Consider the following 13671-nt stretch of genomic DNA (forward strand, 5'->3'; position numbering starts at 1 on the left):
CCCCCAACACATGTGCCCCCCTCCCCATGGTCAGGGTGTGGGGGTCTTGGATTCAGCTGCTTCGCCCCAGTGATGGGGGACGCATAAGGGGAACCCAGGGTTGAGCATCCCACGGGGGAGAGAGATTCAGGGTTGCTCTGCCCCAGGAGGCGTTGGATGGTCCACACCCGCTGCCAGGCAGCAGAGCCCTGGGAGGGCAGTGGGCCTGGCAGGGGATGGCATTTTAGGGACAAGGTAGGTGCTGCTGCCAGCGGTGGGGACCGGACTGCGGTGTGCCTCATGGAGAGGCCAGCACGGTCAACCCCAGATTTGGCTGCGGGGCTGGCCAGGGCTTGGGGGGGTGTCAGATCTCAAAGGCTGTCTCCAGCAGGTGGCCCTGTGACATCGAGGACGGTCGCCAGGGCTGCCCTGGGGAGAGACAACATCTCCCTGCCTGCCCAGCCCAGGCAGTCCCCTGGGGGGGACAGAGCAGCCCTTTGGCGCAGGGCAGTGCAGGCAGGGAAGAGCTCCCCAAGGCTCTCGCAGGCTTCTCCACCAGCCCCCAGAGATCCTGGGGTTTGTTCAGCTGCTCTGCAGCTGGGCGGGGGGTCTAGCAGGGCAGCCCCCTCTGGTGTGCCCCAGACACTCAAGCCGGGGGGATCCTGGGATCTTCTCCTCGCCACTGATGCTCCACTGATGCCAGCGGCCCTTGGGCCAAAGCCAGTGGGGCTGGGCTGCAGCTGGGAAGCAGCGTGCCGTGTTGTTTGCATCCTGCTCGCCCAGATTTACAGCCCGTGTTGAGGGCGGCTGGGGCCAGGTGCAGAGACGTATGCCATCACGCCGGGAGCCGGGGAAGCCCTGCCTTGCTCGGGGGTGGCGAGGCAACGTGCAGCACAGGCAGTCCCTGGTTGCTCACTGTCTGGAGTGCAGCGTGTGGGGGCTGTCATGGGGCACCCAAACCTGAACAGCAGGGTGCTCCTGCTCCAAGCAGGGCTTGAAGGGGGGGCTGGACAGGACCCACACTGCCCAGGACAGTGAGGCAGGGGCTTGGTGAGGGAAATGGGGTTTCGCTGTGTTTGCAGCCTCCTGGCAGGGTGGTTTTGGGGTGAGCAGGAATGCAGGGATCCCCCCCTCCGTTGCCTGCTGGGGATGGGGCAAAGGGGCCCTGCAGGGCTGGCTCCTGCCCGGGGTCTCGCGTTGCAGGAAGCATGATGGTGTCCTTTCCCTCCACATGCCACCAGGGTCTCTCTGATCTGATCTGGTGACACCGACGGAGAAGGGGAAGGGGGGGAGGAAGGCTGGGTCCCCTCCGAGCCTCACTGCTAATATGGAAAGGTGCTGGCCCCTTTCTATCTTTGCAAGTGGAGCTGGGCTGCAGGGCCGGGGCGGCGGGCGCGGAGAGGGGGAGCCTGGCCAAGGAATGTGACATATCAGAGGCAGCTGCCACTTCAGGAGAGGGGGCAGAGGGAGATCAGCTCGCCGGGGGCCGCGCGGGACAGGACGGGACGGGTGAGGGGGGGGACGCCACGGCCCCAGAGCCGGGACAGCTCAGCGAGTGGCCGGCACCCGTGGGACTTGCACCCAGGCTAGCAGAGGAGCAGGTGCTGAGGTGCTGGGCAGGCTTGGGGTTGTAGCAGAGCATGGGGTGTGGGTGCTGCACCACACCGGGTGCTCGGTGAGCGGTGGCTCAGCAAGCAGCAACCCGAGCCCCCGCCTAAAAATAGCCCCTCGCTTGCCCACGGCGCTGCGACCTTCGGGGCTGCAGCCGGCGGGGGGGAGGCATCAAACCGGACGGCACCTGGACTGGGGGCCCACCTCTGCCCCGGCACTGCTGGCAGGCACCCAGCACCCCCAGGCTGCAGGCAGGGGGAGAAGAGGGGCACGGCACTACAAGCTTGGGGTGGCAGGGGTCGCAGGCAGGGGAGCTGCAGACCATGCACCGAGCACAGGGACGCGGCGGCACAACTAGGGCTGGTGGGGAGCCCCGGGTGGCCCCACCGAGCCCCGGCATCCCCCCAAAGCGTGCCAAGGTTACAGCAGAGCTGGGGGCACCCAAGGAGGGCCCAGCTCGCCAGGCAGCACCGGTTTTTGCACGGAAGCTGAAGAACGCTGCGATCGGCACTGGCTGCGATATCCGGCTGCGGGTAGTGGTGGTGGGCAACCCTCGGCCCAGCCTCCGCTGGTACCACAATGAGGAGCTTCTGGCCCCATGCGAGGAGGAGTACGGCACCCTCTGGATCCGGGACAGCAAGAAGGAGGATGCTGGTGTGTACACCTGCATCGCCGAGAACGAGCAGGGAGAGGCCATGACCAGTGCCGTGCTGGCCATCATTGACATGGAAGGTAAGGGTGGCGTGGCCGCTGGCACGGTTGTGCTGGCACAACAATGGGCACGGGTTTGCCGAGGGTGGCAGTGGTGCTTTGCAGGCTCCCACAGTGCATGCCCAGGGCTGGGCTTTGCTGTGCCTGCGGTGCCTGGTGCCGACAGTGCCGGGACGGCTCTCTGGCCTGGAGCGAGCATGTGGCTGCAGTACCTGCTGCCAGGCCAGGCAGGGTGCCAGGGCCAGGCATGGAGGTGTCGGAAGCATGTGATGCCAAGCCTGCTTGGGGCAGGAGGAGAGAGAGAGAGAAAGAGATGCAGCTCGGGCGCATGGCCCTGGTGGTGCCACCCTCCTCAACCACCAACATGATCCCCTGGAGCCCCCAGGTGCCCCTGCACAAGCCATCCGTGTGCGCCAGCTGCCTGTGGCATCACCATCACAGCTATACTAGGCACTGGGGCTGCACTGGAAGAACTGGGACCATCTGGGGGTGGGCCTGGTGGGAGGAGCCTAACCTGCAGGAGGTGGGGCTGTCAAGTGGGTGGGGCCTATGCCCTGCAGTGGGCGGGGCTCGATGGTAATTAGCAAGGGTGGAGCCAGCTTTTGCTGGTCCCTGCGAGCCCTGCGGCAGCTCTTCTGCTCATGACCCCTGGGTGCAGGAGCTGGGCATTCTCCTCTGGTGCACAGGGATTGCATGGGGACATCTGTGGGCCCTTGCGTGGGTGGGCCTCATCCTGCGCGGGGGCCAGGCAGGTTTGGGCCTCAGCCCCCTCTGCCCCAGGATGGATGCCACCTCCCGGGCCTACTGCAGACCTGGGTGTTGGGGCGTGTGTGGTGCTGGCTGGTGGCACTGCTCTGAGATGTGAGCTGTGCCATCTGCGTGGAGGGAGCAAGGGAGGCGGTGCTGAGCCGTGAGGCACCAGGGAAGGAGCTGCACCTGGGGCTTTGCAGCATGGGAGGTGTGCTGGAGATGCTGCACCCTGAGGGGGAGACTGGGTGGTAGTGGGGGTCAGAAGGAGCCTTTGCAGTGCTGAAGGGGAGCAATGAAGGAAGAGGAGGAGTTGCTCTTTGTGAGCTGGGAGGCTGGAGGAGCGCTTTTTGGAGGCTGGAGGAAGGTGCTGCTCATGGGCCTGGTGCAGGGACAAGGGGAGCAGAGGAGTGTGTAGGAGGGGTCCTGCCCTGCAGTGGGTGTGCACGGGGTCACTGTGCATCGCATCTTTGGGGACTGTGGCACTGTGCAGTCAAATACATGGCAGTGTGTGCGTGCAGAGAGAGTGGAAGCCATGCACTGCCCCACGGGGTGGGAGTAGCCTGTCCCAAGGGGGCTGAGACAGGGGGTCACCCTGTTCTCGCACTCTGGTGTACAGCTGCACCTCTCCATGGCACTGCCAGCCTAGGCCCCCCTGCCTCTGCCCAGAGGCACAGCACTGCCTGATTTCCCCAGGTACCCGTTCCCATTGTGCTGACGCACTCATCCCCGCTCCCAATTCCCAGCCACCAGCCGTCACCACCGCCTTTCTGGAGCAGCTGAGGGAGGGATGGAGCAGCCAGGATTGCCTAATGCGCAGGGTGAATGTCACCCTGCCCTGGGCACTCCTCCCAGCAGGGAGGCTGGGCGCGCACTGTCATCGAGCAAACACCCGCCCAAAAAGCCAGTCCCAGGGCAGAGATGCCTCTGGGGCATTGGGCTGGGTAAGGAGCGTGGCAGCCCCTGGTGGGGCTTTGCCCCTGCCATGGGGCAGAACGGTCTCTGTGGTGTGGCGCAGCAATGACCAGGGAGCACTGTGTCCTGCTGGGAGCTGAAGAGGGGTGCTGGTGTGGAGCTTGATGGGATGTGGCGGGGGGTCCAGCCCTATCATCTGGCCCCATTGCAGGGCACTGGCACTCAGCTTGTTGTTCCCCCAAGGCCTTTTTCTCCATGCCAGCAGCCAAGCAGTGAAATGGGTCATCGTGTGAAATGGAGGAGCCATGCCACCGCTCTGCACCCGCCTGCCCTGACACCCTGCCAGGATGTGTGCTGTGGCTCACCAGCCCCTAGTATGGAGGCCCTGGCTGCCCAGGGGCTCCCCACCAAGACCCAGCTCTCCAGAGACCATGGAAGTTCCACTGGTGGCTGTGCCATCCCTGTGCTGGCCAGGGACACCCCATCCTTGTTCCCTGGGGGGTCATGTGAGCTGGGTCAGTTACGGGGCAAGGAGGATGTGCACAAGGTCCCTGGGCAGGATGAAGTCTTTCTTTGAGCTGGGGGTCCCAGCCCCCATGTCTGGAGGAATTGGGGCACCCTTGCTCCATTCACCTCCACCTGGTCAGGGTCTCCAGTAGGCACAGAGCCTAGTCCTCCACCTTCTCTTCCCAGCACGCAGTCTAGAATGCAAGTCTCCAGAGGGGCCAGCATCAGCTCTCCCCAAGGTGGCTAAGGTCATTGCTGTGGGGTGGGGGGCTCCATGCTGCCCAACTCCACACTCAGTCCCGGCAGCTCCTCCTGCACCAGCTCAGCATTCCCCCTTGCTCACACGAGCCCGATTTAGCTCCTCTAATCCCTTGTCCTGAATCTGTCGCTCCACCCTACTAATGATTTTCTCCTGCTCTTCTCCCAGGTTCCCCGAGTGCGTCAGTGCCCGGTGTGGGGAGCAGCTCCCTGCACGTGTGGGGCTGGCCAGGCGGCGAGGCGCAGGGTCTCCCCCAGGGCATGCTATCCCCACTGTGTCCCACCACTCTGCCCCTCTGGGAGAACTGCAGGTTCTCCCTCGTGCCCTGGCTCCACAGGTGCAGGTGAGGTGCATTGGTCCTTCTCATGCCAGCACCAGGCTGGTCCAGGGACTTCTCAGGTCCATCTAGTGACCTTCCGGACCTTTCTAGCCTGCCCTGGTCTGCACTGTGACTCCATCACCCTCAGGCTCGCTAAAGCCTGTATCACCTCTCAGCTGCATCTCCTGAATTTTTTCCCAGTAAACAGGATTAAATCAGCCTTTAAGAACCCGAGCTAATCTTTTAGAGCCCAGCCCTCTCTTGCCGTGCCAGTGCTGCCTGATCCTCCCAGCCGGGGCTGCCTCTCGTTTCAAGGTTGGATGTGTCTGTCTTGGGATATGAGCGCAGGGTCTTGCTCCACTCGCCTCCACCTGCACTCAGCAATCAAACCATCTTGGAACCTTTCCTCTGCCCAGGGAACAGCCTGCACCTGCCTGGATTTGGGGGCAGGGAAGGGGGCAGGAGCTGCCTGTCTGTGGTGGCCCTGCACGGCCCCTTCCTGTCCAGCCCAGAGTCACAGTGGGGCAGCGTGGGCATACTCTTGTGGCTGGTGGTGCACGGCGATGGCAATGGTACCCTGGTGGGGATGGCTGCACCGACAGTGTCTCTGGTGGCTCAGCACCTCTGGGGATTTATCGCAGTACCTAATTTTAGTCCTTTACTTTGTAGCACTGTGCCTGTGTTTAATGCCAACTACCCCTTCCCTCTGGAGCCTCTGCCAGCCCTGCTCAGGGACCAAAGGGGACCTAAAGCCTCCCTTTCCTTTCTCCTCCCTCCCATGGGACTCTGGCTGTCCCCCCAGCCGCAGGGCACAGCAGCATCTCGGAGGAGCCCAGCATGCAGTGAGGCTCCAGCCCCAGCTGCCATGCCCCACCGTGGGGTGGGCACCATGTCTGGCTGTGCCAGCGCTGGGGCTGCCCCTGCAGAGCTGCTTGGTCAGCACCACCGCGGGTGCTGGTCTCAGCTGGGGCAGGGACAGGTCCCCGGGGCTGGGCAGTGCAGGGGGAAGGGGGCTGGACCTGGCCCTCAGGATGCCCACAGCCAGCAGGGCTGGCGGGGGGACTGGCTGTGCAGCCACCAGTCCCCAAGCACAGCCATGTGCCCTGGGGCTGTGCCTGTTCCTTGACCCCGGGGGTGGCACCTGGGCCAGCCCACGGGCAGCTGCTGAAGACCCTGGCTCCCGGCTCTGACCCAGCCACCTGGGCAGGGGGCTGGCGCGGTGGCCACGCATGCCGGGTCCTTGTCCCAGAGTGCTGTGGACCAGGAGGGCTGCTCCCCAGCAAGCGGAGCAGCGGGTGCAGCTGTCCAGTCAGTCACCTCCACCCCTGCCCTCTCGCCTGCTGCCGGGCGGTTATTTTTGCTGAGGAATGTGCCGTCCCCTCGGATTCTGGCGGGCTGCAGGGCTTGTGTTACAGGCGAGAGGCTGAAACCTGGGCCGCGGGCTGGTAAATATAGCACCACCACTCGAGGCTGTGACAGCCTCTTCGTCCTCCCAGGGCTGCCCAGCGCTCCTTGTGCCCTTCCTGCCTGCCAACACCAGGTTGCTGGCTTGTGCCTTGGCATGGTGGCACTGGAAAGGGGCTAGCTGCTGCTACCCTGCTGCCTGCACTCTTGCCTGCTTCCCCCTCTGCCCTCTGCATGCAGCCGCTCAGTCCCTCAGCAGGGCGGATGCCAGGAGCAGGGCTAGCAGGGCAGGGACGAAATGCCTCCTGCCGTCCTGCTGTGCCCAGGCTCCTGGAGCCAAGGTCACATTGCTGTCCTGCGTCCCCATGTCCTCTGCCTGCAGCAGGCACCGTATGCTCAGGCATCCTTCTAGTGGCAGCAAGGGGAGGTGATGCTGGAGAGGGCACCTGGAGTGTCCCTAGCCCTTGGGAAAGGGATCACAGCAGAGCATTGCTCTTCCCCTGGGCCAGAAAACTGCCATGGTGCTGCCCTGTCCCTGTGACGAGGGCCATCCCGCTGCATTTATTTCCCCCTGGGAACAGAGCTGGGGACCGTCCCCACCTCCCTAGGCTCCCAGCACATCCCCACCTCCTGCAGACCATCACCAGCAGCTCCAGGAGGTGCAAACACATGAAAGATTCATGCCTAGACCTCCTCCTACCTGAGATGGCTGCATGCACCCGCCTCCATCAGTTATTCAAGCACTGAGAAAAGGGGACTGATGGCTGGGGCTGGGCAGCTAGTGCCTGGCCAGTGCTGCTGTGCAGGGGCAGGATCCGTGCAGAGCTACCAGGGAGGCCCAGCAAGGCATGGAGAGCCATGACTCTCTGAGCAGCAGAATTAACGCTGTATTTTGAGTAAGTGTTTGCTATCTGCTTTGCCCTGGGCTGGTGCATGTGCAGCAGGTGAAGCTGGAGCTGGGTGGCAATGGGCCCACCTGCTCCGGCTCTGCCCCTTGTCCATGTCACGGCCATGCTGGCTCCCATTCCCTGCCCCATGTCCCTGTCCTGCAGGGTGCGAGGGCTGCCCTCAGATTAGGGCAGGGCAGAGGGGCCACCCTGGGTGCAGGCTGCCATCACCACCCACCAGGCACCTTCTGCAGGGAATCTGGCTTTGCCTTTGCGGGAGAATTTGCAGGTGCTGCTGCTTCTAGAAAGGAGTTTCAGGTCCTGCAGCAGGTGCAGCCCCTCAGAGGTGACCCATCTGCTACCAGGTGTGCAGCATCTCTGCCATTCCTGTCCTGGGGAATTTGCTGAGGGATGGCTGAGTGGCAGAGCCCCAGTCACAGGGAAGGGCAGATGTGGCAGTCAGAGGATATCTGAATGACTGCGTTTTGGCTGGGCACATGTGCACCCTCCCTGGGGCCAGCCGAGGGGGCTGCCCTTGCAGGTGCTGTGGTGGCAGCACCCTTGCCCTGGCACCACCATGTGCCAAACCCAAACCTCAGTGCTCCTTCCTGGCACCCCTGACCAGTCTTTTATCCCACTTGTGTGTGAAAAATGGCACAGGCTCTCCAGGTCTGAAGCAGGACCACAGGCATGCACAGCCTGGGTGAGAGCACCTGGCAGTGAGACCCTGGGTGCAGGGACCCTGGCAGACTGAGCCCCACAGCCCACCCCTTTACTCAGCCCTGGCTCAGGGGTACCCTTCTCTGTCCCCACCAGGGCTGAGGGGGCCCAGCAGAGTCCTCTGGCTTCAGCAGGAGATTCCCTTAGTGCCAGCTCTGGCATTCACGGGACTTGCCTGACGTGCAGGGTCTCCACGGAAACCCCGCAGCATCACTCGAATTGTGGGACTGTCAGAAATGTTGTATAAACAGCTCCTTTTGTACTCGGTAATTTGCAAGTTATTATGGAGCCATGAAAAGCCTCACGTTGGGAGTAATGGGCTGGGAGGGGAAGCGGAGAAAAGCTGCTGGAGCTGCCAAGCGTTGTGGGGAGTGTGATGCCTGTGTGCAGCCCTGCGTGGGGTGGCCGGCTCCCCGGGGGACAGGTGAGCAACATGGGGACAAGCGCTGGCTGGGGAGGCCTCCAGCAGTGTCCCCACAGATACTCTGCAGTGGCGGGGGGGACAGTGCATACAGCCAGTGGGGCTGGGACCTTGGCAGCCTCTCCAGGAGCCTGGAAAGGGGGCTGATGTGTGCAGTGGGGCTCCACAGCTTGGTGAGCTGGTGGTGCAGGGCACCAAGAGCTGTAGGGGGCATGAAGGGCAGGAGACTGAGACTGTGGGGCTGGGACTGCCCTCCCAGCTTCTTTGCAGCGTCACCCAAAGAACAGGGACAGGCCAGCAAGGCTGGGGAAGGCGTGCTGGGGTTGTGCCAGCACTCCAGGAGCACTGAAAGGTCTTAATGGCCCTGACCAGCCCTCACCGGGGACCCCCACCCACAGCTTCTGCCCACAACCCAGGAGCCCCATTGCAGCTTAGTCCCAGGCACCCTCAGCTGTGCTGTGGGTCCTCATGCCAGCACAAGGGGAGGTCTCATGTGTGTCACATGGACAGGGACAATGGCCTATCTCCCTGGGTCAAACTTGTGTCCCCACCAGCCACAAAGCACTGATGCTAGCCCAGGGCTGATCAGTCCAGCCCTGCCATCCTGTGTGGGTCCTGAGGCACCTGGGCGGCAGGGTGCAAGGTCTTCCTTAGGGCACTGGGTGCCTGGGGCTGGAGGCGGTATAGTTTCCAAGGCGGGCTCATGCCATGGCATGGGCAATGCTGGGCCAGGGGGTTTGCTGTGGAAGACTGTGCCCATATTAGCTCTCATTCATGTGCAGGCAGGTCAGCGCTGCTGGGACCCACGCCCATGTCTTGGTAAGGGGACCTTTCTGCATCACTGATGGCTGGAGGATGTGGGGAACTGAGCCGGGGCTGGCAGAGTGCTGGTGAGCCTGGACCTTGGCTGGGCAGTGAGTGCCATGGCACGCCATGGCTGTGCTGCTGTGTGCAGGGTTGTGGCAGCCGTGGCAGTGGAGCTACCCTTTCTGGGGGCACTTTGAGGACAGTGTGTGGAGGGCAGTCGTGTGCAATGCTGGCATGGTATGTTGTGTTGTTCTTGTCCCCATCGGGGTGCGTGTGGGAGCTGTGGTAGTGGTCTGTGCCCCACGGTGCTGAGCACGGGAGAGAAGAGCAGCCCCTGCCACGGGCGGTGGGGCAGGGGGACCGGTGGCAGGGGACAGCGGTACGGCCGCGTTGCTGGGCAGGGGGCTCGGACCCCTGGGTGCCCTGGAGTCAAGGCCAGCGGCGGGGAGGACGTGTGCCCGCTCCAGCCGTGCCCCCCGCCCCGCGGCTGCCCTCGCCCCTCGCCACCTTTGCCCTGCCTGTCCCCCGCCGTTGTCACTGTGTGCCAGGGCTGGCGGGGAGGCGGAGGCGGAGGCAGGCGGGGGAAGGATGGAGGGAGGAGCACTCCAGTGATGCTTCATGCTCACAGCTCCAGCCCTCCCGAGAGCCCAACCTGGCGAGCCCCTTCCTCTCCCTCCGCCGTCCCCGGCTGCCGGCGGTGGAGGATGCTCGGAGCATCGCTTGCCCCCCCGGCGTGCTGACAGCGGGGACCCCGCCGGGAGCGGGCTGGCGTCCTGCCGGGCCTGAGCCGGTGTCACCGGGCCAGCGGGGCTCTGCAGAAGCATGAAGAAGATCTGGGTGAAGAAGCGTTTCCAGGTAAGGGCTCCGGGCTGCCGCGCCAGCGGATGCCGGGAGGAGGGGGCTGTGCTGGGGAGTGGGAGCGCATAGGGATGGGGATGGGGGTGTCCCCCCGGCCCTGGCGCTGCCACCTGGGGCTCCCCGTGGCTTCGCCCATCACCGGCTCCAGCCCCGCTTGCAGAGCTGCCAGCTGCCTGTCTGTCCTCGCCAGCCCAGGCAGGAGGGGCAGAGGGCAGGTGCTCAGCACCGCCTGTGCCAGTAGCAGAGCTGGACCCCCGCCGGGGGCTTCCCCCTCATGCCACCCACTCCCCTCCCTACCCTCCGGAGCCAGGGTGGCAAATGGAGGCTGCTTCATGGCTCCCCCCAGCCCCGCTGCTGGTGGTCACGGAGCTGGAGACGAGGCTTTGCATGCGTCATCCCCTCCGCGTCAGGAGCATGCCTGGCACAGGCAAGGCTCCTCCGCGGGCCCCGCCGCACGCTCCGCTGCCGAGCAAGGAACAAGGACGTCACTTGGCCTCGGCGGGGGTTGGAAGCTGGGGGGCATCCTTCCAGGAAGGCCCCTGGCTCCCCCAGGGCACAGAAGCCCACCCTGCTGCTCCACCCAGCACAGGCATGTAGCCTCCCTGCTGTCACCCTGCTTGGTGGCCCAGGAGGTGCTGAGGAGGGGCTGTCACCAGCAGCCCCTTCCCTGGGGTGCGGGATGTGGTGGGGGACACAGGTCCCCAGGGATGGTGGCAGCCAGGTGCAGGGGTCCCTCCAGGGCAGGGTGGATGGCACTGCCTGGCTGCCCTGGCTTTCCTTGGGCGCAACAAGCCCATGGGCTTGCCCGTGGGGTGGGGCAGGGTCCTGCTTCACTGGCAGAGCATGGCGGGGATCGGGACACCCACAGTGGCTGTCCCTCTGTACCAGGCAAGCCACCCACTGCCTCCCCACCTCATCCCATCCCTGCTCCCTGTCTGCCTGTCTTGCACCAGTGGTACCAGTGCTGTGTGGTGCTGGGTTCCACATGCCAGGCGGTGGCAGGCTGCATGGGCTGTGCTCCATGGTCCCAGGAGCCCCTTCTCCCTGACTCCCTTTGGCACCATGGCCGTGGCTAGGCATGCCCTGTGCCAGGGTCAGGGCAGGGCCCCAGTCCAGGGAGGGGGGTCTGTGCCTGGCACGGGGGAAGAAGGCAGTTCCAGGTCTCACCTGGCTGCCTCACAGGGCAGGGCTGAAGCCAGGGTCTGATCCCAGCCAGCCCAACCTGGGCTAGGTGGGCACAGAGCAGGCTCTGGGGGCTCCCTCACCCCTTTTCCCAGGATGCAAATGAAATCCCAGGCAGGGAGGACACCCCGCGCTCTCCAGCTGGCCCCTTCACCCAGGCCCCGGCCCCGCAGCAAGCCCTGAGCTGCTCCTGCCCCCTTTCCGCCTCCTTGCTCAGGGGTGACCCTGCATCACCCAGCACTCACTCCCTGCTGAGCTGCAGGTGGGTGCTGCACCCAAGAGGGGTCCAGGCTGTGGGGTGCCCCAGTCCTGCAGGGACCTGTTGCAGGGCAGGGGGGAGGAAGCTCAGCCACCCCACAGCTCTGGGCTGTGGAGTCCAGCCCAGGCCCACTGGGTGCAGTCACCATATTTGATGGGGAGCTGATGGCGCCAGTCCCTGGGGAAGCCACAAGAGCACCCGATAATGGCACTCAATTGAATTTTCATTTTTTAATGGGGGAATTATCCGCCGATGGTGCAGTTAATCACTCATCTATCTTTCCCTGGCCTGGAAGACAGGCTGCCAGCCAGAACCAGCACAGTCAGCCGAGGAGGGGAGGTGAAGCCTGGCTCAGCCTGAATACAAATGTGTCTCGTGTAGCTGCTGCCCTCTGGCCAGCACCGCATGCAGGCAGGGGGCTGGTGGGAGTCCCCAGGCGCTGCCCACGAGCAGGGGCTGCCGCTGCAGTAGCGGCAGCTTTGGGGCATGCAAAATAAGCCTGCTGCCCTTCCAAGGGCAACTAACTGCTGGACATGCTTGGCTGGCTGTCCCCGGGAGCTGGCTGTCCCTAGGGGCTGTCTGTCCATGACCCTGCCTGGGAGACGTGGGGAGGCAGGAGGGGCTGGCAGAGCAAAGGGCTTCAAGAAAGCTGGGTGTCCAACCCTGTGCTTCATGCTAGGGAGATGGGGCATGGGGTGTCAACGTCCTGGGGAGACCCCGTCACCCAGACTGGCTGGGAAGGATGCTCAGTCCTGGCAGTCCAACGCTGCCTGTCTGCACACTGCATCCCAGCTCCTGCCTGTCTTGGAGATCACCCCAGCCCTCTGATTTCCTGGGAGACAGCTTCGGTGCACACCAGGCCTGGCAGCCGCCTCACCCTCAGCCAGTCCCTCCCTTGGCAAGCACATGCCTGGCCCTGGGCTGCGGCGCAGAGGGCAGCCAAGCTGGCAGTGAGCTCTGGGCGCCTCCACCCCGTGCTCGGGTCCGCCTGCCTGCCCAGACGGCGCAGGCGAGTGTGGCTCCCACGCCTCCAGCCCCGCGCAGACAGGCCAGTCCCATGCTGCTTGTGCCAGGCAGCCTCTCTTGCAGCTGGCACGGCCTCTGCCGGGGATGGGGGATGCTGTCCCCGTGCTGGGCCAGTGCCCGTGGCAGTGTCTGGGCCAGTGCCTGGAAGACATTTTGCTGGCCAAGTCCCCACGCTGGTGCAGGCAGTGGCTTCAAAGGGGCTGCGGAGCATTTGGGCACTAGCCCAGGCAAAGACCTTGCTGCAGGTGGTGCTGGCTGCAGGAAGCGGTGCCGGGGCAGCTGTGCTGCCCAGAGCTGTTGCTCCCTGGGTGCGGGCCGCAGCGCAGGGCTGGGGTTCATGGTGTCACCCCCCGGGCATGGGCAGGGGCACAGGGCTGGGGTGCACAGTATCGTCACCAAGGGATATATGTGTGTGTGCGTGTGTGCGTGCACACGCATTTGTGTGTGATCGTGTGTGTGCACAGCTGGGCATGCGCTACACATGTCCACCTACACCGTCCATGGCTGTGAGCATGGGGGTGTGTGCCTGGGGGTGTGTGCCTGTGGGTACCCCGGGGGCGTGCAGCTGAGGGTGTGTGTGTGAGCAGTGCCGGGTGTGCCCTGCCAGTGGGAGGATGTGAGCAGCACCGTGTGTGTTGTGCCAGTGTGTGTATGTGATCAATTGTGGGTGTGAGCGGTGCCGCGTGTGTCATGCCAGCAGTGTGCGTGTGTGCGTGAGCAGGCATGTGGCACCGTGCCATGGGTAACGCTCTCTTCTCTTTTCCTTTGCAGAAGACCGGCCACTCGCGGCGCTTCGGGCGCTTCACGCATGGTGCGTTGAGTTACCAGGACCCGGCTCCCCCCGCTGCCCTGAGCACATCGGGATGGGGTCCAGCCCCACCGCTGTGCTGCTGGGGGGCAGCAAGCAGAGGCTGGGCAGGGATGGGCTGCAGCCCTCCCGCCCCAAAAGAGGGTCCTGGTCAGCCAGGGGGCTCCCAGTGTCCCCCACAAGGCCAGACAGTTTCTGGCTCCACAGCTTTGGTTCCTCAGGGGCTGCCAGGCTGCCGTGGCCAGGCTGGG

The 13671-nt window shown here is 64.4% G+C and overlaps 1 protein-coding gene across 1 annotated transcript in view; it reads left to right on the forward strand.

Moving 5' to 3' along the window:
* The first annotated feature begins 1762 nt into the window (after window positions 1-1762).
* The window catches only part of SPEG (striated muscle enriched protein kinase), a 38783-nt gene continuing 26874 nt past the window's right edge, over window positions 1763-13671 (forward strand). Inside the window, exon 1 of the mRNA XM_064451425.1 lies at window positions 1763-2322. Coding sequence (XP_064307495.1) covers window positions 1914-2322 — 409 coding nt within the window. The 5' untranslated portion in view covers window positions 1763-1913. The remainder of the gene's footprint in view (window positions 2323-13671) is intronic.

Source organism: Phalacrocorax carbo, chromosome 5 (genome assembly GCF_963921805.1).
Source record: "Phalacrocorax carbo chromosome 5, bPhaCar2.1, whole genome shotgun sequence".
NCBI classification, from domain to species: domain Eukaryota; kingdom Metazoa; phylum Chordata; class Aves; order Suliformes; family Phalacrocoracidae; genus Phalacrocorax; species Phalacrocorax carbo.